Source organism: Pongo abelii, chromosome 6 (genome assembly GCF_028885655.2).
Source record: "Pongo abelii isolate AG06213 chromosome 6, NHGRI_mPonAbe1-v2.0_pri, whole genome shotgun sequence".
NCBI lineage: Eukaryota > Metazoa > Chordata > Mammalia > Primates > Hominidae > Pongo > Pongo abelii.
In genome coordinates, this window is record NC_071991.2 from 139,875,469 (window position 1) to 139,899,019 (window position 23,551).

Sequence of the window (23,551 nt, forward strand, 5' to 3'; positions counted from 1 at the left end):
AGACCAGCCTGGGAAAATTGGTGAAACCCTATCTCTACTAAAAATATAAAAACTTGGCCAGGTGTGGTGGTGCACACCTGTAATCCTAGCTACTCAGGTGGCTGACGCAGGAGAATCGCTTGAACCCAGGAGGCAGAGGTTGCAGTGAGCTGAGATCATGCCATTGCACTCCATCCTGAGCAACAGAGTGAGACTCTGTCTCAAAATAAAACAAAATAAAATAAAATAAGTCTCAAGCCTGTTCCTCCAACACCTCTCCTTAACCCCTTCTTTGTAGCTCTGTCCTTTCACCTTCTTTCCCCTTTTACAGGTCCCCATTAACAGGTTGTGAAGTTCATGCCTCATACATAATCAGTATAGTCTCTTCCCTGAGAAGTCCAAGGAACATGTGACTTCCAGGCCAAGCATATACGTTCATCCTTCATTGAGACACAAAAAAAGTGTAATTTTCTGGCCAGGCATGATGCTTCACAGCTGTAATCCCAGCACTTTGGGAGGCTGAGGCAGGTGAATTGCTTGAGCCCAGGAGTTCGAGACCAGCCTGCCAACATGGAGAAACCACGTCTCTACTAAAAATAAAATAAATTAGCCAGGCATACCGGTGGGTGCCTGTAATCCCAGCTACTCGGGAAGCTGAGGAATGGGAATAGTTTGAACTCAGGAGGTGGAGGTTGCAGTGAGCTATTGTGCCACTGCAATCCAGGCTAGACAACAGAGCTAGACTGAAAGAAAGAGAAAGGAAGGGAAGGGAGGGGAGGGGAGGGGAGGGGAGGGGAGGGGGGAGGGGGAGGGGGAGGGGAGGGAGGGAGGAGGGAAGAAAGAGAAAGAGAAGGAAGGAAGGGAGGGAGGGAGGGAGGGAGGAGAAAAAGAAAAAGAAAAAGAAAATAAAAGGGGTGGTAATTTTCTGAACTGTAGACTTCGTGTAATGGATGCAACATATCTTGAGAAAAAGGAACACTAGTATTGTTATTCACTAGTTAATTTATTTTATTCTTTTATTCAATAAACTTTTTTGGGGGACCTACTTTGTATAAGATACCCTATGTCGTCAAATAGAAAATGAAAAAGAAAAATATCTGCAGATGATGGCAGATTTTAAAAAATTAAAAAAAGAAAATAAACTAAGAATATTTTAAAATAATATTTTTTGGCTATTTATAACACTAAGGTCTGCACTTATTTTCATTTTTCAATTGTTTCACTTAGTGTACTTAGTTTTTGAATGTATATATTTCCTTTCTTCTTCTCATTCTCTCTTTGGTTTCTCCTTCTCTCTTTGCCAGCTTGTATTTCTTTTTTTAAAAACTTTTGGTAAGGACATTTAACATGAGATCTATCCTCTGAACGGATTTTTAAGTGTACAAAACGGTGTCATAGTCTACAGACACAAGGTTGTACAGAAGATCTCTAGAACTTCCTCATCCTGCTTAACTGAAATTTTATACCTGTTGACAGCAACTCCCCATTTTCCCCAACTCCCAGCTCTTGGAAAGAAACATTCTCATCTTTGCTTCCATGAGTTTGACATGGTTGCCTCATATAAACAGAAACATGCAGTGTTTGCCTTTCTGTGCTTGACTTATTCACTTAGAACAATGTCCTCCAGTTTCATCCATGACACATATGGAAGGATTGTTTTTCTTTTCTAACCCTTAATAATATTCCATATTTCAGATCTGCAGGATTAAATGGATATAACATTTGGCTATTTCGATGAAACTCTCTGTCACATGAGTGGCAGAGTCATTTGCAGAGCTGCAAGCACTGAGTTTATTCAGGCACATTCACAGATAAATTCTGCTCCATGGAGAACATTCAGAAAAAAATAATAATGCCAACTTTTATTTGTCAATTCACTATATGCCAAAAAAAAATCTTTCATTTGAAAAAGTTCAATTAATTAGAAATTCAGCTACCAGAAAAAAACCTTAAGATGCAAATGCTATTCTGATTTTACAGGTGAGGGAATTGGCTCATAGGTTAAAAAACTTGATCAAATTGAAGAGCTATTAAGATACAGTATTGGGACTTCAACCCTGATCTGTCTAATTTTTGCATTTATAACTCTGTGCTATAGTGCATTTCATAGAGAGAGATGCCTATCTTCAAAAATCAGAATATCGGACCCTTTCAGATCAACTGGCTCTAATAACATGGAAAGAGATCAGTTTACCCTGGAGACAGTGATGTAAGGAGAGATCTCTGGCTAGAGGCCATGACACTCAGCCCTGACTCCCGTTCTAACACCTACTTGTCAAGACCTGAGGCCATTCTTGACATGCTGCATTTAGTTTGTGTTTTGGGTGTTTTTTTCTGTAAAATGAGATTACTACCGCCCATATGAAGAGCTGTACAAAGATTTAATGTCACAAAGTATCTAGCATATAGTAGATTCTAGCTATTTTGATTTCCTTTGCTAATCTCAAACAGCCTCTTCCACTGTGTCAATGTGCAAAGACAAATATGAACACATTCTGCCTAGGAATCTTAGGTTGAGGACTCAGAACTCACAGAAGTGGAAATATATATGCTTGATGATTCATTTGATGAAATTACCTGCAGAACATAGCGTACATGTCTTCTCAGATATTTTAAAATCAGCATTATTGATATATAAATTGTACAATATAAACATTACACATGTTAAACAGATCAATGGTTTTATACATATATATAGACATATATATATATGGGTTATAAGGATATATATGTATATCCTTATAACCACTATAAATCCCTATAAAACCTTATAACCACTATAAATCCAGATAAAAAGGACTCTATCACCCAGAAAGTTCTCTCACACCCCTTTGCAATGACTCTTTCCATCTCTGACAGCCAACGATGTGATTTCTATCACTGGAGAATACATTTTTTTTCAAAAAAATCTGTTAGTAACATTTTAAAACCTGTATTGACTAATCCTTTTTAAATACATACATTTAAGAGTGCAAGGTGCTCCTAGGGTCTATTTCAGCTTTGCCCTCCCACTTAGGGAGCCCCAGCACGTGGTCATCATTGCTAGTGCATGGCCTTCCCAGGGTCTTAGTGGGAATCACAGTGTATTCGCCACATCACTCCACTGTAACTGGGTCTGAATGCCCTGGCTGTCTTCTGAAATCTCTGCCCATGTCTTCAGCCTTCCAGAACTTGTTCTCTGCTCAGCCTTCTGGTCTGCCACCCTCTGCATACACAATTTAGGATCTGGCTCAGGAAAAAAAAAAGGGGTTTTCTTACATATAATTTTTGGGTTCCTTTTTAGTGTTCTGTGTCCTAAATCCCACGTGTCTTGGAGTCAGTTACGTCCTATCTTCAATCACATATACTACTGCTATTTGGTACAGACATGTTTACTTGACTTTACTTCATGTTACCATTCCACTCTTCACTCTTCTTTCTTGCAATTCAGACTGTCCTGAGGTCATTTTCCTTCTTCAGATCCATCCCATATTCAGATGACTTAAACTCACCTGTCACCCACCCTGTGCTTTGAGAAATGTTTGTTAGCTACTGACCTCAGGGCAGTCAAGCCTTTCATTGTCATTGTTATTCAAGGCAGGTTGAATTCCATTAAAAAATTAAAATCCTTGAAATTTGGTTTACTTATTGGGAACCACACAATGCAATCAAATTCTTTTTAATTCAATTTTTTTCTTTTTTGGTGGAAGGGCCAAGAACTCTTTCCTTGCTGAAGCTGACTCCTATCATAATAATATGAATACTAACAACATTATTTTAATACTAACAACGTTAACCTTTAAATCAGGTTCATGTTAGGTTCTTATCTAAGAATGATATATATCCAACCGTAGCAGGTTGAAGGTCTCTCATATATGTAACCTGTTCAGGAGGAGACAATTCAACCACTTTTCTTAAATTCTGATCTAAATGCTTTTGCATTCTTTGTTTTAAGGGCCACATAAAAATACTCTGAAACAATTTACACATCAGAAAAATGCTAATACTTTCCTCCTGGCCCAGCACATCTCCAAGTTAAAAAAATTTCTAAATTATCCACCCATAGTTTAATCATGGTAACTCCTTTCTACCCCCAACATAGATTTTTATGTAACTGATTTATAACTACAACCCTAACCCTACAATCACAATTGTCAGTACAAAATAGTAACAAATGTGTACTATAACAACAGATGGTTAAAATCACTTAGGAATTATGAAACATTTCATTCTTGTATTTATTTGTACTTATTTTTTGTTTTTATTTATTATGTCAGCTTCAAGCTGATTTCCCTTTCCCTTGCACCCCTCACCTTTCGTTGTTCCTTTTCAGCGTCCTGTGTATGTTGGCTCTAAGCCCAGCCAAGCCCCATGCCCTCTATTTCAGGGACAGAGGGTGGCTCATCCCTTTCGTGATCCCTCAGCTCCCTCCCCAGTGCCTGGTGGCTGCTTGGCATCACAGTCATGCCCTTGAACGACGGGAGCTGGTCCACACTGCATCCGTGGTCATGCAGTCATCCTCCCTCCACAGAGCCAGGCCAAAAGGGCTCCACTGCGCTTAGACTTTGAGGGAATGGACATTTTGAATGGCGCTGTCTTGTGTGATCCCTCAGAGGAGAAGGAGATTCCTTGAATGGGAGTGGTCTGTTGTCGAGAGGGGTCCTGAAAGACAGGGGGCAGAGACACGGGGAGGATCCACATAATGAGGAAGCAGCTGAGAGCAAAGGAGCCCCTGCCAGAAGAATATCCTTGGGGGGTATAAAGCTGACTCTGCCATTTCTGCCCAGCCCATTCATCCCAGCCCAGACAATTCAAATCTACCTTCTAACAGGACCTAGAAAGGATGTAAAATGGCCTGGTATAAAGATCCCCTGGGTCTGGGGACACTCTCAGGAGCAGTGACATCACAGGAAAAACCACCAACCACGGCCAAGGAGACTAGAGCCCAGCACCTCACCCAGAGGACCCCAGTCAGAGGCCCCATCTCAGACCCCAGGCTAGCATGGGCTGCAGGCTGCTCTGCTGTGCGGTTCTCTGTCTCCTGGGAGCAGGTGAGTTGGGTTCAAATCAAGCTGTCCTTGAACTCCAAGCTTTTTCCTTGTAACTTCAGCAACAACCCTCCTCCTGGGCTCTGCCTGAATTTTGTCCCTTTTCCCCTACAGTCCCCATGGAAATGGGAGTTACCCAGACACCAAGACACCTGGTCATGGGAATGACAAATAAGAAGTCTTTGAAATGTGAGCAAGATCTGGGGCATAATGCTATGTATTGGTACAAGCAAAGTGCTGAAAAGCCACCAGAGCTGATGTTTGTCTACAATCTTAAAGAACCAACTGAAAACAACAGTGTGCCAAGTCGCTTCTCACCTGAATGCCTCAACAGCTCTCACTTATTCCTTCATCTACATGCCCTGCAGCCAGAAGACTCAGCCCTGTATCTCTGTGCCAGCAGCCAAGACACAGCCTTGCAGAGTCACCGCTTTCCTGTGCAGAAATCTTCGGGGCCCTCCCGGAAGCCGTGGGGGCCACCAAAGCCTTGGGTGAACATTTCCTGCAAGAGCCCCAACAGAAGCTTCAGAACATCATAGTACCTGCTAATTCATCCATGTGTCAACTTTGCATCCTATGCTCATATTTAGAGTGTGGATTTTCTTTAGCGTGTGACTCTGCCCTGTCAACTGATTTGAAAAATGATAAACACATTCAGATCTAGTCTTTTTAAAATCCCTTTTTAAATTGTAAAATAAAGCAAGCTTGCTATAAGGGGATTGTTTAGTTTAAGATTTTATAAGACCCTCTAAACAATCACCTGCGTCACCGCAGAGTCATACCCTGCACTGGGCCACACAGTGTCCTGTGGGGAGCCAAGTTCTTCTGACACTTTATGTCTGGTGGTCTCCGCGCCTCTCTTTCTCAGGAACCAAGGGGTCCCTTCTTTCATAGGTTGCTGACACCCAAGGTCAAGCAGCACTGGGTGTGGGGGAATCTTAGAGGCAACTTCCAGGCAAGGGTCCCAGGGCAACAGCCAGCTGGAGAGGAGAGTAGACAACTCATCTTTTGGGGAATGGGTTTGAGAAATATCTGTCAAACCAATTCTATTATTCTATCTTCCATCTTGTCTATTCTCTATTTTTCTTATTGAAACTCAAAGCTGGAGCGTAAATTCCAGCCCTGATTAAAGCTCCTTATCCGCTCAGTCACCTTCTCTGAACCCCGCAGGCAGCAAGCGTGCCTCTGTCTACTCCCATCTGTGTGGGCGGCAAGCCACCGAGATCCGAGGCAAGAGATCGAAGGCAGGAGCTGTTCCAGTATAACAAAGACAATATATAAAATAAGAATAGTTATACTGGAAATAGATTATAGATATGACAGTATAGGAATATTATTAATCATCAGTTTGTAGCATTACTCTTTATTCCAATATTATAAAAATCCTTGCTCTACAATTATAACCTAGGAAAAACCAGGCCATACAGAGATAGGAGCTAAAGGGGTATGGTGAGAAGTGACCAGAAGACAAGTGTGAGCCCTCTGTCACACCCAGACAGGGCCACTAGAGGGCTCCTTGGCCTAGTGGTAACGCCAGCGCCTGGGAAGAAGCCTAGAGGAGCTTGGTCTAGCGGTAGCATCAGTGCCTAGGAAAAGCACCCATTACTTAGCAGACTGGGAAAGGGAGTCCGCCTTTCCCCAGGGGAGTTAGAGAAGACTCTGCTCCATCGCCTTTTGTGAAGGGCCTGAGTCAGGCCCACCTGCAGTTATCCGGGGGCCTAAACATCTCCCTGTGATGCTGTGCTTCAGCGGTCACGCTCCTGTTTCACTTTCATGTTCTGCTCTGTACACCTGGCTCTGCCTTCTAGATAGCAGTAGCAGAATTAGTGTAAGTATTAAAGTCTTTGATCTCATGCAGTAGCAAAGCCTGGGCCCTGCCAATGGTTGCAGCGTGCAGGAGTGGCCTCAAGAGGGAGTAACTGGGAAAGGCCAGTTCCCCAAGGAAATGCCAGAAACTTTCCTGCCCCACTCAGGAAGTGATCCTGAGCCAGGTGCTTCCAGCCAGAGGGACTCAGGCCCTGCTGAGCTGACAGGCTTTTCTTTCCCAGACATTCTCTGCTGCTTTTATGTGTGATCTGCTTTAATGCTCACTGAAATCACAAGTATTTATTATTTTGCATGTTTTTGTATCTGAGGGAAGGGAGCTGTCCCTGGTCTCATATTTAATAACTGGTTGTCCTGTGCTCTCCAACACCTCTCCACCCTCCCCTACTCTGTACATCTGTCCCCTCATCTGGCTTCCTCATTCCAGGTCCCTTTAGCAGGAGGGGAAGGTCATGCCTCCTATGTGACCATTATAAACTCTTCCTTGACAAGTCCAAGAAACATGTGACTTCCAGGCCAAGCATATCCATTCATCCTTCATTGCAGCCAAAAGAAAGATAAAATTTTCTACCCTGTAGACTTTCTGTAACTAATGCAATCTATCTTGAGGAAAAGTAACATGAATAATTGTTATTCATTAGTTAATTTATTTTATATCTTTTATTCAATAAAGTTTTTGAGGCCCTTTCTTTGTATATTTTATGACATAAAATAAAAAAATGGGAAAAATTATTTAATAACAAATATTTGTTACTTTTGAGAGTATTAAGGCTTACATTTATTTTGTTTTATTTTAGTTTTACTTATTCAAATTACTTTACCCAGTTTCTGAATTACAAAAATTTCCCCTTCGTTCTCTGTCTCTCTTTAGCTACCTCCCTCATTTTTTTGCCAACATTTTAATTTAATGTGGTAGGAACATGTAACATGAGATCTGTATTTTAAATAGATTTTTAAGTGTACAATACAGTATTGTACTCTACAGGTGCAAGGTTGTACAGAAGCTCTCTAGATCTTACTTATCTTGCTGAACTGAAATTTTATACCTGCTGACAGCAACTCCCCATTTTCTCCATTCCCAGCCCATGAAGAGTTTTTCTAAGATTCTAGACTATAGCAATACTTAGATAACCAATACCAGTGTATTAATGAGCAATTATTATTATTATTATTTTGAGATAGAGTCTCACTCTATCATCCAGGCTGGAGTGCAGTGGCATGATCTCAGCTCACTGCAACCTCTGCCTCCCTGGTTCAAGCGATTCTGGTGCCTTCAACTCCTGAGTAGCTGGGACTACAGGTGCACATCAGGATGCCTGGATAATTTCTGTATTTTTAGTACAGATTGGATTTCACCATGTTGGTCAGGCTGGTCTCCAACTCCTGAACTCAAGTGATCTGCTCTCTTCAGCCTCCCAAAGGGCTAGGATTACAGGTGTGGGCCACCGTGCACAGCCGAGTAATTATATCATCATGGGAATAAAAAAATATACATTGAGTTACAAACTAATTACCAAAAGATCAAAAAAAAAAAGGTAGACTTGCATCAATTCAGACAAAAGCCTTCTTCCCTTCCAAACTCTTCATTGGTGCACTTATCTTGAATTTGACCATCTGGGGAAGGGGCGTGGCCTCTCCTGACAGCAAGGCTCTGGGGCCCAGGCAGGGAGAATGAGGTCTCAGAATGACGCACTTGAAAGATGTGTTCCCTTTTCACCAATGCACAGACCCAGAAGACCCCTACGTCCTGCAGTTCCTGCCATGAGCCTCGGGCTCCTGTGCTGTGCGGCCTTTTCTCTCCTGTGGGCAGGTGGGTCCTGGGCAGGTCCCCTTGCGTGGATTTCAGGGCCCAGCGCCTTCCCATTGGGGCTGCAGCATCGGCTTTGTTCTCCTTCTCTGCAGGTCCAGTGAATGCTGGTGTCACTCAGACCCCAAAATTCCAGGTCCTGAAGACAGGACAGAGCATGATACTGCAGTGTGCCCAGGATATGAACCATGACTACATGTACTGGTATCGACAAGACCCAGGCATGGGGCTGAGGCTGATTCATTACTCCCTTGATGTGGGTACCACTGACAAAGGAGAAGTCCCCGATGGCTACAATGTCTCCAGATTAAACATACAGAATTTCCTGCTCAGGCTGGAGTCGGCTGCTCCCTCCCAGACATCTGTGTACTTCTGTGCCAGCAGTGAAGCCACAGTGCTGCACGGCCGTCTCCTCCCTGCACAGAAAGGCAGGGGAGACTCTGCCGTCATCCCCACCCCAGACTCAGCGACGCCCTTGGTCCTAGCACCGGAAACTTTGGAGCCCCAGTGAGCCCAGGCAACGTGAGCCTTGGTCTATGCCAGGTGCCTCTGCAGTCCGTCTCTGCCAGGCCTGGACTGGTCCCAGGGCCTCAGATGTCTTGTTTGTTGCCCTCTGGTCTTTCCTCTGAGCTGTCCTTTTGGGCTGGGGTCAGGGGTTTCCCAGCTCTGACTTTCCTAGTCATTCACCTGAGTTTGAGGCCTCCTAGGTGAAACAGGATTTGTATTTCAGATCCATCTAGACTCCCATCTCTACCTAGGTACCAGATGCTTTCCTGTGTCTATGATTTTTCCTCATATTGAACCCTACAGTGGTCTTAGCTGCAGCCTACATTTCCTATATTCACAGTCGCCCTCCAAGGCCTTGCTGGGTTTCTCCTCCCCGACCTCCCTCCCCTTCTCTACTCCAGCCATGTTGAGAGACCCCAAAGTCCAAGTCCTGTGTCCTGGGCTGGAGCCTTCCTTTCTGTAGTGGTCCACACCTACCTGCGCTTCAGATCTCAGCATGATCAGCCCTCGTGATAATCATCATTATGCTTCCCTCGGCTCCCAGCTGAAGTCAGTTTCCCTCTCATAATCTCTCATGGTAACATGTGTCTGTTAGTCAGTAGAATTTAGCACAATTGGAATCTTCCAGATAATTTAAACCCCATGAAGGCCAAGGCTATGCCTGCTTTCTATATCAGCAGCAGTGCCTGGCACAGGGGAGACCCATTTCATAGAGAATGGATGAGTCAATGACGGAGTGAGTGATGAGTGGTTGGATGAACCAATAATAGGAGCACCCTAGATCCATTTTACCCTGCAGAGATCTGGCATTAAGTACAAGAAATCTTACCCTTTTGATTGCTGGGCTAGATTAGGTCCCTGAGGAAAAAAATACATATATTTCATATATGTATATCACAGTTTCTTTATCCACTCTTTGATTGATGGGCATTTGGGTTGGTTCCTTTTTCTTTATTACTAAATTAATGGCAGCAATAAATCCAGAACATTCTTCATTACCTTAAAGTCAGCCCTGTCTCCCAAAGTCCCTTACACATCAGGACACCTTTGTACCCATAGATCATGGGCAGTGCTGGGCAGCCACCATTATCCACACAGAAAGGGCCGTCAGCAGCATGAGGTGGTTCTGTCTGCTGGGGTCTCACCCCAGGCACAGGAAACAAGAGCTCTGGGTGGAGCTGAAGGTGCTCAGCTGGGCTTGTCAGGAGTCCCATCTGACACTGAATTGACAAGAAACAGAACAAAATGAAACCTCCAATGTGGATGAGCCTGCCCCTGGGATTTGGAAAGCTAATAACAGAGAAAACCAATATAGACAAAGGATTTTAAACAGGATTATGGTCAATTAAGCAAATTAGAAAAGGATACTTGAAGGAGTATTTGGGACACAGGAATCAAAAACACCAGGAAGACATAAGGAGTTTTTCTAAGATTCTAGACTATAGCAATACTTAGATAACCAATATCAGTGAATTAATGAGTAATTGTTATTATTATTATTTTGAGATGGAGTCTCACTCTATCATCCAGACTGGAGTTCATGATCTCGGCTCACTGCAACCTCTGCCTCCCTGGTTCAAGAATTCTGGTGCCTCCGACTCCCGAGTAGCTGGGACTATAGGTGCACGTCAGGATGCCTGGATAAATTCTGTATTTTTAGTACACATGGGATTTCACCATGTTGGTCAAGCTGGTCTCCAACTCCTGACCTCGAGTGATCTGCTCTCTTCAGCCTCCCAAAGGGCTGGGATTACAGGCATGGGCCACCATGCACAGCCAAGTAATTATATCATCATGGGAATAAAAAATATACATTGAGTTACAAACTAATTACCAAAAGATATAAAAAAAATGGTAGACTAACATCAATTCAAACAAAGGCATTCTTCCCATCCAAACTCTTCACTGGTGCATTTATCTTGAATTTGACCATTTGGGGAAGGGGCGTGACCTCTTCTGACAGGAAGGCTCTGGGGCCCAGGCAGGGAGAATGAGGTCTCAGAATAACGCCCTTGAAAGACGTGTTCCCCTTTCACCAATGCACAGACCCAGAAGACCCCTCCGTCCTGCAGCCCCTGCCATGAGCCTTGGGCTCCTGTGCTTTGCGGCCTTTTCTCTCCTGTGGGCAGGTGAGTCCTGGGCAGGGCCCCTTGCGTGGATTTCAATGCCCAGACCCTTTCCATTGGGGCTGCAGCATCAGCTTTGTTCTTCTCTGCAGGTCCAGTGAATGCTGGTGTCACTCAGACCCCAAAATTCCACGTCCTGAAGACAGGACAGAGCATAACACTGCAGTGTGCCCAGGATATGAACCATAACTCTATGTACTGGTATCGACAAGACCCAGGCATGAGGCTGAGGCTGATTCATTACTCAGTTGGTGCGCATAGCACTGAGAAAGGAGAAGTCCCCGATGGCTACAATGTCTCCAGATTAAACACACAGAATTTCCTGCTCAGGCTGAAGTCGGCTGCTCCCTCCCAGACATCTGTGTACTTCTGTGCCAGCAGTTACTCCACAGTGCTGCATGGCCATCTCCTCTCTGCACAGAAAGGCAGAGGAGGCTCTGCCGTGGTCCCCATCCCAGACACAGCAATGCCCCAGGTCCTAGCACTGGAAACTTTGGAGCCCCAATGGGCCCAGGCAGTGTGAGCCTTGGTCTATGCCAGGTGCCTCTGTCCTTGGTCTCAGCAAGGCCTGGACTGGTCCCAGGGCCTCAGATATCTTCTTTATCACCCTCTGGTCTTTCCTCTGAGCTGTCCTTTTGGACTGGGGCCAGGGGTTTCCCAGCTCTGACTTTCCTAGTCATTCACCTGAGTCTGAGGCCTCCTAGGTGAAATAGGATTTGTATTTCAGATCCATCTAGACTCCCATCTCTACCTGGGTACCAGATGCTTTCCTCTCTCTGTGATCTTTCCTCCTATTGAATCCTAAAGTGGTCTTAGCTGCAGTCTGCATTTCCTATATTCATAGTCGCCCTCCAAGGCCTTGCTGGGTTTCTCCTCCCCGACCTCCCTCCCCTTCTCTACTCCAGCCATGTTGAGAGACTCTGAAGTCCATTTCCTGTGTCCTGGGCTGGAGCCTTCCTTTCTGTAGTGGTCCACACCTACCTGTGCTTCAGATCTCAGCATGATCAGCCCTCGTGATAATCACCATTATGCTTCCCTCAGCTCCCAGCTGAAGTCAGTTTCCCTCTCATAATCTCTCATGGTAACATGTATCTGTTAGTCAGTAGAATTTAGCACAATTGGAATCTTCCAGATACTGTAAACCCCATGAAGGCCAAGGCTATGCCTGCTTTCTATATCAGCAGCGGTGCCTGGCACAAGGGGAGACCCATTTCATAGAGAATGGATGAGTCAATGACAGAGTGAGTGATGAGTGGATGGATGAACCAATAACAGGAGCACCCTAGATCCATTTTACCTTGCAGAGATCTGGCATTAAGTACAAGAACTCTTACCCCTTTGATTGCTGGGCTAGGGGAGGTCCTTGAAATAAATGGGGAGTCGCCATCATGGGTGGCCACACCTAGGTCAAAGATTCCTCCTGCTTCTGCAGCACTAGACCTCCTCCAGGTCTCTGTGCTCTCCTTCAGACCCTTTCCCCACAGCAACTCTAGACAGATCAGAGATCCCTTTCCAGAAACCCATGCATAGAGTTTTGTTATTTTGGAACCACTTCTGGTACCAAAAACTCCGTTAGGTTTTCATCAATAAAACAGAGCCACTAAAAGTACTATGGAGAGGAGGATTTATGACAGGAGTTAGACCTTATGTAAATGTAGGGGGAGCTGAGGAAGGAAAGGAGAAGGGTGATCTAGCCAGGCAGATGTAATTCATGATTAATGTGACCTCTTATTCTACTCAAAGCAGGGCATATGATTACAACATAAAAAATACTGATTTTCCGTTGTAAAAGTTGGACCTAAATAGTGAGCTATTTTTGTCTTAAGTTGTCTAATGGTGGAACAAATCCTTGATGCTAGGACTTTGATTTCTTTGGAAGAACAGGAAAAAAAAGCCATGCATATACAGCATTACAGGCTCTATTTTATGGAGGAAGCATGATAAAAAGGAAACAGAAAATCAGAATTCTCTTCTGGAACCTACATTGGGACTGTCCTCAGAGCAGGTTGTGATGTGAGGAATCTAATCTACGGGGGTATTTTGCAGCTCAGAGTAGGGCAGACGGTTCCTGACCCCATGCATTTGGGGGTGAGATCAGAGACAGTTGAAAAACTGTGGAGTCTTGACGTTCTGCACTCTCAACCCTGGCCTCTCCCTGAATTTCACAGATTAACATCAGACCAATTTACTCCCACTATTAAAAATATTAAAACAAAACCCGAGGAGGAACAGTGAGCGAAGCAAGAAACCGTTAAAATGGACATCCTAAAGATTTAATTTTGCCATCATAAGATGTGAACGTTTGAAGAGCTATATTTAAATGAATACAAGAAGGAACTGAAACAAGAACACAAAAAAAGATATGGCCCCAAACCATGAAAAAGCATTAAAGAAATAATCAAATAGAATGTCTAGAAATCATTACAATTACTGCAGAAAACAAAATGGAAGCTAAACAGCAAATTCAATGCTTCTAAAGAGATTATTAGCAATATCCAGAAGTGGTTCCAAAATAACAGGATCTCAAGACATCACCTAGAATGCAGCACAGAAAATTAAATGTAAAATATAAAAAAGTGAAGGAACAAGGAAAAAATGAAGTTTCTAGAATATTAGAAAGCATATAATGTTTTATTGAAATTATTCTTTTTTTCTTGTATATAATTGAAGTTTCAGAAAGAGAAAATAGGGCAAATGACCTGAGATCATTGTGTATGTGATGTTAGCTGAGAATGTTCCTGAGATGTTTGAGGACCGAAATCCTAGTTCAAGAACTCAGATGAATTGCAAGATGAATAGGCAGGTCCCGGTGAAACTGCAGACCATAAATGACAAAGAGAAGATTTTAACAGCAGTCAAAAGGGAAAGATAAATATCTTCCAGTGGAATAGAATGAAAGAAATAGTCAAAGTCAAGAAAGAGGATTAAAAATAACCGTTAAATAAGAATTATAGTCCTCATTTATTGAAGACTGAGATGATTTAAAAAAATCTATAGGACAGGAAAGAAAAAAAATATGGGACAGGAAAGAAAATATGGAAAACTGAAAGAATTCTGTGAGTTTGCCCCCAAGGTGTCTTTTTTGAATTACAGTTAACAAGGGTGGGAAATGATCCCAGAAGTAAGGCATGAGGGCAGTCTGTGGGGGAACCCATGTGATGGGACAGTCCCGTTGGGCACGTGTGAGTGGGGGAATGGAGGAGGCTTGGGCATGAATGGAGATGGCAGAGGGCACCCTGACTTGCAGGAAAGACAATGAGCTCACCTCTTGGTGCCTGGTGTTGGGGGCACTGTTGGTGCATCCTACAGGACGTACCCAGCAGACAGAGGAGAAGCTGTGGGAGGAGAAGGTGAACTCAGAGATGCAGCGTGAGGCCTCCGGGTCCAGACAGCACAGGTCAAGAAAAGAGAACCTGATCAAAGATGACTGAAAATAGAAATAGAGCAGAAAATGATGTATATGCCTGATGATTCATTTGATGAAATTAGCTAGAGAACATAGCCTACATGCCTCCACAGACATTTTAAAATCAGCATTATTGATATATAAATTATACAATATAAAGATTACACAGTTAAATAACTCAGTGATTATATATATATAGACATATATATGGGTTATAAGGTTATATACGTATATCCTTATAACCACTATCCCTATACAAATGTCTCTATCACCCAGAAAGTTCTCACACACCCCTTTGCAATGACTCTTTCCGTCTCTGACAACCCATGATGTGATTTCTATCACTAGAGAATACATTTTTTTCAAAAAATCTATTAGTAATATTTTAAAACCTGTACTGACTAATCCTTGTTAAATACATACATTAAAGAGTGCAAGGTGCTCCTGGAAAGTTTTATGGTTTTAGAAGAGGTTAAAGTTCTGTGAGCTACCTGATCCATGTTAGGGACAATCCCAGCTGGAGATAGGTAAGAGGATGAAATAGCCTCAAAATTACTTTCCAGCTGGTGGAAGCTCATTCTCCAAAATTTACTTATTCATTTTTATTGATTTCTTTTCTCATCTACGCACTCATTCAAATTATTTATTTTATAATGATATTGTGACAACAATTCATCATTTTAATGGAATTATTTTGAGTTCCCATCCAACACATATTTAATTGGCCTTCAGGTTCACACACTGAATGCAATGGCACCAAACAAACCATGGTAACAGTGACTTTGTTGAGACATGATGTCACATGCAGAAAAGGGTTCTCTTTGCTTTTATCCCAAGTATCCAACCCATGAAACCTGAACATTGAGCTAGGAAATCTCCCTTTTTGTTCTGGCCCTACCCTGGGCACCAGGCTCCTGCACCATGTCTCCTTCTGGGTTCTGGCCCAGAGAAGTTCTTGGCACAGGTGTAGCACCCACTCATGGGCTTGCTGCATCCCAGCTGTGAGTGACAGTAGCAGGCCCCCCTTTGCTCTGACTTTAATTTCTGTGTCCTTCTCAAATAAGCCCTATAGATGCTGAGTGGCCTGGACCCCTGCCATGTGCTTGTGCTGAAAGAAAAACAGCATCTGGGGTGATGAGCAGGAGCAAAGTTGAAGGAAATCTAGAAATGACGGTGGAAAGAGGAGATGATGAGTATCAATTATGGCATTAGGTACCAGTGATAGTAGCAGGACTGTATCTTATTGCCTTAAACCTCCCAGACTTGTACAGATAGCAGCTGACCACAACCTTGAAGACCTATTTGGACTCAATGGAAACAATGCATGAGTGGACTGTATCAGTTGCCTCTATTACCACCTCATACTCTCTTGGTTCCACCTTTGATTCCAGCCACAGCTGTGATGAACAGTTCTATGCAGACACTGACCTGCTCCATAGTTACCGCACCTCACCTTCAATGTGTCCATGTGTTCCCAAAGCACCGTGTTGCTGAGGCATGAGACACATTGGTGGCCTGCATGGCCCTTGTGCATGCACAAAGAAGTGTGAGTGAGTTAATGTCCTATGGGGCAATTCTCAACCACTGGAGAATGCGAACTGGTGGATAAAAGCCTTGGCATTAGTCTCAGACTCCTAGAAAGGCCTAGTTTGATAGCCAGCCACCTATCTATAGGGATGGCCCGATTAATATGTTTTCCTTTGTATTTTCTCTGCTTTTCATTTCTCTGATTCAGTATGGATATTTTCATCTGAACTATCTTCCAGTTTATCTTGTCTTTTCAGCTTTATCTATTCTTCTTTTAAATATATAGGTGTATATATATATATATATATATATATAGTCTAAATTTTACGTATTTCATATATTTCAGTTCTGGAGTTTCCACTTCAGTCTTGACTACAGTATTCAGTTGTCTGCTAAAATTCTCCATTTTGTCCTTTCCTTTTTGGCTATATTAATCTCAGTTATTTTAAAGGCAGTGTCTGATAACACTCACATCTGATCTTTTGGTGTCTGTTTGTTTTGTCTGTTTTCTTTTATTTATTTTTGGTCATGCAATTTTGTTTTCTCACACAATCAACAATTCATTTGAATGCTAGATATTGTATATAAAAATTACAGAGATAATTGGAGGCTCTGAATGATTTCATCTTCCTCAGAAAGGATTCATGTTTGCTTCTGTTGGAAATTGTAGCAGGGACAGGTCACTTTAATTGAGTTGATGACTGAGCTGGATCAGAGCTGGAATTCAGCCTCCGTGATTAACAGCTCACCTTTGCTGTTAGCCATTAAACTTCCAGCCAGATTTCTGGAGTATTTTACCAGCTTAATTAAAGTGTAAATTACATAACATAATATCTGCCCTTTGGAAGTGTGTAATTCAATGAGTTTTGATAAGTTTGTGGAGTTGTGCAACAAACACCGTGATCCAGCTCTAAAACATTTCATCCTCCCCACCCAGAAGGATCCTTCATGCTCATTTTCAGTCAATCCCTGCTCCTACCCCCAGCACCAAGGCCTGAGGTCTTTGCCAGGCTCCTCTCCTACTCACTAGTCACTGAACGTGAATGTTCTCCAGACCAGAAAGCTGGTGGATGCTCCCCAAAGCCTCTGGCCCGTTGGTCCTCCCTTTCTTCTCAGCTTCTCAGCCACCAAATGAAATTGACAAATGTCTTTAAGGGAAAAGCAGGATTTTTGTTTTGTTTTAGATTTATCCGTTTTCTATGAGATCCCAATCTCTTAAGCTCTTACTGCCTCAGTAGCTCCAAGTGCCTTCAAACATTTATGTTTTATATTTTGTTAAGCTTTTCTAGTTGTTTTTGGTGGGAGTGTTCTGCAACAATCCAGTCTATTAACTCTGAAAGTCAGTTTTTATATTTATTAAAGATGAAGTGCAATTGAGCTTGTAGGTTTGTATGTTTGTATTATGGTGGAAACTTCCTGAAGAGAGTGAGGAGTGAAGTCCCTCTCGTCTCCCTTCATGTGTCCCTAATAAGACCTCTACCGCCCTGCTGCCTTTGGTCCACCATGGGACTGAGCTTTGACATGTTTGACCCTTTGGCCACAAGGAGGAGCTGTGACTCTGCTGAGATTCAGAGAACTTGGAGGAAGGAGAGACAATTCTCTGGATGGCAGGGGGTTAAGAGAAAGATTGGGTTTATTTACAACAAAGGAAAATGTGGTCTGCAGAGAATGCTGGTCAAGGCTCTAAATGTGAGGGTTAAATACAGACTATTCATTTTGCCTTGACGTGCAGGTGCTTTTGTGCTAAGGAAGAGCCTGGACTGTCAGACTTGGACTCGAGCCTGCATGGGATTAGAAAGGACGAGGCATGAGCTGCGGAGAGTGGGAGCCCACAAGCGGATGCAGATGGAGGACCCCTTCCCAAGAGGAATAAGAGAGGCTCTGCGCGCTGGGCCTCTGCTCCAGCTCAGCCCAGTACAGCTGAGCCCTGCCATGAAGTGAGTCTGGCCGGCCAGGGGTCCCTTGGGGATCTTGCAGAGAATAATAACTGAGGGAAATCTTCTTATGAGACCAAAGGTGACCTACAGCCCCGTTCTCCTCACTCTAAAGTATCAGAGAATTAAGCTAGAAAGAAGTTTTTTCTTGTTCCTCTTCTGGATGGTTCTCTGAGTTTTTGGAGCAGGAGCTCCCCACAGTGATACCAAACCCCTCTCCTAGGCCTGAGCAAATGTTTCTATCAAAACAGCATCACCAGATCCCCTTCCAGCTTCCATTTCCAAGTTCTTTCCCTATCTACAAAGAACCATGGAAGCTAGACTTGTCTAGATGTCAAAGGATCTGATGATGCCAAAACACCTGGAGATAGGAAAGATGGTGGCATTGACAAACCTCCAGGATGCACACCTGAAACGCACTTTGTTTTCACTACAGGCTCGTGTTTCACCTTTGTAAAAAGCATTTGGATGTTCCCTGACTTCCTGGAAATCCAAAAATAAAACAAAGTTACATTTTAGTAGACTCTAGTCAGTCATCCGGCGGGAAAAAGCTTCAGGATATAAATATAACTATAATAGTAGTATATACATATATATACTAATTATTTATATATTATATATAACCATACATGTATATATACTACATACATGTATGATTATGTATATAGTATATTTATAGTATATATAATATGTATATATACATAGTATATATGTATAGTGTATATTATGTGTATATATACGATATATATTATGTATAATATATAGTATATTCTATATGCTATATATTATGTGTAATATATAGTATATTCTATATGCTATATATTATGTGTAATATATAGTATATTCTATATGCTATATATTATGAGTAATATATACCATATTCTATATGCTATATATTATGAATAATATATACCATATTCTATATGCTATATATTATGTATAATATATACCATATTCTATATGCTATATATTATGAATAATATATACCATATTCTATATGCTATATATTATGAATAATATATACCATATTCTATATGCTATATATTACCATATTCTATATGCTATATATTACCATATTCTATATGCTATATATTATGTATAATATATATCATATTCTATATGCTATATATTATGTAAAATATATATATTCTATATGCTATATATTATGTAAAATATATACTATATTCTATATGCTATATATTATGTATAATATATACTATATTATATATAGTATATATTATACATAATATATACTATATTATATATACTACATATATACTATATATACTATATATGTATATTATGTATAATATATATACTATATTACATATGGTATGTGTATATGCATATATTACCATATATGTATATATACATGTATGTATATATGTAGGCTGGATGACTAGAGCCTGCATCAAATGTAACTTTGTTGTATTTTTGAATTTCCAAGAATCGAGGGAAATTCCAAAGGTATATATCCAAGTATGTAGTGCGTGTCTATATATATACACATATGGTAATGTATATACATGTATATTATATATACTACATGGAATATACCTTATTTATGCATATATTTATATATACTACTACCACATACATGTGTATATATATACTACCATACATGTATATCTATATATATACACTATTTATATATAATGTATACTACCTTACATGTTCTAGCATATTCCCTGAATTAAAAGTCCAGCCAAATAGTTTAAAAGGAAAACCATGAGCCTTCCTGTGAAGATTAATTTTGCAGTTCATCCTGAAATGGAACAAAGAAATCTACTGAAGATAGTCAACTCATTTCTATATAGGGAAGTCTACATTTATCAGCTTTCTACAGTATGAGCCACTTTCAAATCTCCTAAAAGTTACAAAAATCAGAATATGCAGAACACACATTTCTAAGCTCAATATTAAATATGTAGTGTAACTAACTTGATCGTAAGAGTTGGACATTCAGGGTTCTCCTGTCATTTCTTCATTCCCACCATCACAAAACATCTACACCTTCTCTCGGTAACAAAAATAAGATGACATAAAATCGTTTTTCATAGTTAATAAATAATACCTATGCATCATGACATTGCATTTAATTTTTGTTAATGGTTGTTTTCAAATGACTATAAATTAAACATTTATAATCTATATAATAGAAATAATAAATGCAAATATTTTTGGTGGATACATGAGATTTTAGTAGCCAAACAGGCTCACACTTGTAATCCCAGCACTTTGGGAGGCCAAAGTGGGAGGATCACTTGGGCCCAGGAGTTCAATACCAGCCTGGGCAACATAGGGAGATCCTGTCTCTGTATTTTAAAAAATAGTTATACAGAAAAGTAACATGAAATAGTCTGTAACAGGATGTCCTATCTGGGTTTGATCTGAATTTCCATTTAGAAAACTGACAGCCACCGGTCCATCTGCGGACATAGGTTCTCATAAATTGATGTGCATGTTGACTTTTGTATTCTGTCAACATTGAAGGAGATATTTTGATTAGAGTCAGAGCCACAAGTAATTAGCAGGCAACTGAGTGGGATGGAGGTTATGCCATGGTCCTTGCTTCCTTGCAGAGCTAAGAAACCAGTTGTGAGCACCAGTGAAAAGAGGCAAAGTCAGATGAAACTGACATCTTCATGGGACTCTGTGCCCAAGAAAATCAACTTGACATGATTGGGCACAAGAGATGTTCCTTCCATCCTACGCTGCCAGAGCACACAGCACAGTTTCCCCCATGAGCTCTTGGGGAGCTGGAGGAGGGAGATAGCTCTGCTGGGCAGAGTCGTATTCCCACGGGAAGTCCATAACGTAAAGGTAGGGATGGAGGTTTTCCTTCTAGAAAGGGTGGAAGATGTGGTTTACAAACATACCCACATACATGCCTTTCTCATGAAGACCCAAACTTTGGGGAATTGCTTAAATATAATAAGGAGGTTAAATATTGGACAGCCAAAAATATGACCCAAGCCAATCTCTTCTGAAATAGGACTAGTCACTGTGCATTAGTCAGGTATTCAAATGAGCAAAGATTCAAGAGGAAAACAAACAAACAAACAATGTCCTGCATTATTTGAAAAAGCAAAAGATCAAGAGAAGAAAGGCAGCCTGATTCTGAGAGAAGAGCCCAAAAGGGAGAGGAAGGGAGGAGGTGGTCAGATCCCGGGTAAGGAGCAGGGAGGGAGGGGGTACGGGCACAGGAATGACTGTTACAGACACATCCTGGAGGCCACAAGTCCACTCTCGCAACTATTCCCAGAAATTCCAAAAACTTCTTTAAAGGAGCAAGTGCAGGGCATGAAAGGGAGGAGCCATGCTAGAGGAGACCCTGGGAATGGGGGAATGATTACAGGCTGTGACCTCACTGGCACAACACCTCTCAGCGGCAGTGGAAACCACAGCCTAGTCTTCTCACCACTGCAGACCAGAATCCTGCCCTGGGCCTTGCCTGGTCTGCCTGACTCTGCCATGGGCTGCAGGCTCCTCTGCTGTGTGGCCCTCTGCCTCCTCCAAGCAGGTGAGTCCTGGGCCCAGGTGACATGATCCTGTTGCAGTCCTCGAGCCTTTTCACCATGACAACAACAGCAGGCTACCTCCTGGGATTTGCCTGAATTCTGCTTCTTTCCTTTACAGATCCATTGGACACAGCAGTTTCCCAGACTCCAAAATATCTGGTCACACAGATGGGAAAAAAGGAGTCTCTTAAATGTGAACAAAATCTGGGCCATGATGCTATGTACTGGTATAAACAGGACTCTAAGAAATTTCTGAAGATAATGTTTATCTACAATAATAAGGAGCCCATTTTAAATGAAACAGTTCCAAATCGCTTCTCACCTAACTCTCCAGACAAAGCTCATTTACAGCTTCACATCAGTTCCCTGGAGCTTGGTGACTCTGCTGTGTATTTCTGTGCCAGCAGCCAAGACACAGCCTTGCAGAGCTATTGCATCCCTGTGCACAAACCTCCTGGCTCAGCCAGGAAGCTGTGGGCAGTGTGTGCACCTGCACCCAAGGCTCCAGTCTCCATTCCCTGATGGCCTCTGGTGGAGTTTCAGTCTGTAGTACTGCCTCTGCCAGTGCACCTGATATGACAATTCTCCATTTTATTTATAGAGGACTCTCTCAGAATTCTGTTTATCAGCTAAAGCAGGGGTTCACAACAAAGTCAGCAAAGTATCAGGGCTCAACTAACAAAACAGGAGCCTGTCCCATGCACTGAAGGTCTTAACTGATGGGAGAAGCCATTTCTTGTCTTTGTCTGCTGCACATATGGGTCCATATTTTACTAATGTTATGATTATAAACACACTGTTGGTAAAAATTGTTGATGAGCCTAAGCATAAAAAAGAGGGCAAGGAAAGTATTTCTAAGATCAAGAGACAATTTGGATTATCAGTGAGTATTTTGTTTGACAGAGAAATATTTTGAGAGGCATGAAATTCCATGCCAATAGGTAAAACTGGAAAGTGTTGAGGAGAAGCCAGTGGAGGCAGCCTTGTGCCTTGTAGGCTCCTTCTCTTCAAGAAGGGTGACTAGCAAGTGTCTCTCCCAATTCTGATGAATGTCATCTTGAACTCTCCTCAAGAGCAGGTGACAGCTGGATGACAGGGGATATTGGGAGACATGGAAAGGACTTTGGACACAAATCCCTAGGCGGTGGTGAGCCACTGGTCCTACTCCCAGTGAAACAACATTATAATATTGAAATTTTGGTACGGGAACACTGGTAGTAGTATGGATCAGAAAGGAGATAGATTTTTGTGTGGCATGAATGATTAGAAGACTTCTAAATATCCTCCATGAAAGATTAGAAAGGGTTTATGTAAAGCATTGTGGACGACGTAGGCTTGAGGCTCTGGATTATGTTATCTCTTGGAAAGAGTGTTGGGTTTTATACTGGGAGGGTTAAATGTAGTACTTGCTAGGGTCTATTTCAGCTTTGCCCTTCCTCTTAGGGGGCGCCAGCACGTGGTCATCATTGCTAGTGCATGGCCTTCCCAGGGTCTTAGTGGGAATCACAGTGTATTTGCCACATCACTCCACTGTAACTGGGTCTGAATGCCCTGGTTCTTCTGAAATACCTGCCCATGTCTTCAGCCTTCCAGAACTTGTTCTCTGCTCAGCCTTCTGGTCTGCCACCCTCTGCATACACAATTTAGGATCTGGCTCAGGAAAAAAAAAAGGGGTTTTCTTACATATAATTTTTGGGTTCCTTTTTAGTATTCTGTGTCCTAAATCCCACGTGTCTTGGAGTCAGTTACGTCCTATCTTCAATCACATATACTACTGCTATTTGGTACAGACATGTTTACTTGACTTTACTTCACGTTACCATTCCACTCTTCACTCTTCTTTCTTGCAATTCAGACTGTCCTGAGGTCATTCTCCTTCTTCAGATCCATCCC

General features: G+C 42.1%; 4 gene segments (V, D, J or C); all 4 read left to right on the top strand.

The window, feature by feature from the left end:
* The first annotated feature begins 4,823 nt into the window (after window positions 1–4,823).
* On the top strand, window positions 4,824–6,219 carry LOC129060501 (T cell receptor beta variable 4-2-like). The segment is given in 2 exon segments: window positions 4,824–5,009; window positions 5,121–6,219. Coding segments are annotated over 2 exon segments (474 nt in total).
* A 2,294-nt stretch (window positions 6,220–8,513) lies between these two features.
* LOC100432261 (T cell receptor beta variable 6-2-like) lies at window positions 8,514–9,148 on the top strand. The segment is given in 2 exon segments: window positions 8,514–8,640; window positions 8,733–9,148. Coding segments are annotated over 2 exon segments (507 nt in total).
* A 1,998-nt stretch (window positions 9,149–11,146) lies between these two features.
* Window positions 11,147–11,793, top strand: LOC100940012 (T cell receptor beta variable 6-2-like). The segment is given in 2 exon segments: window positions 11,147–11,273; window positions 11,363–11,793. Coding segments are annotated over 2 exon segments (522 nt in total).
* Window positions 11,794–21,556: 9,763 nt separating this feature from the next.
* Window positions 21,557–22,180, top strand: LOC129060729 (T cell receptor beta variable 3-1-like). The segment is given in 2 exon segments: window positions 21,557–21,660; window positions 21,777–22,180. Coding segments are annotated over 2 exon segments (453 nt in total).
* Window positions 22,181–23,551: the final 1,371 nt, after the last annotated feature.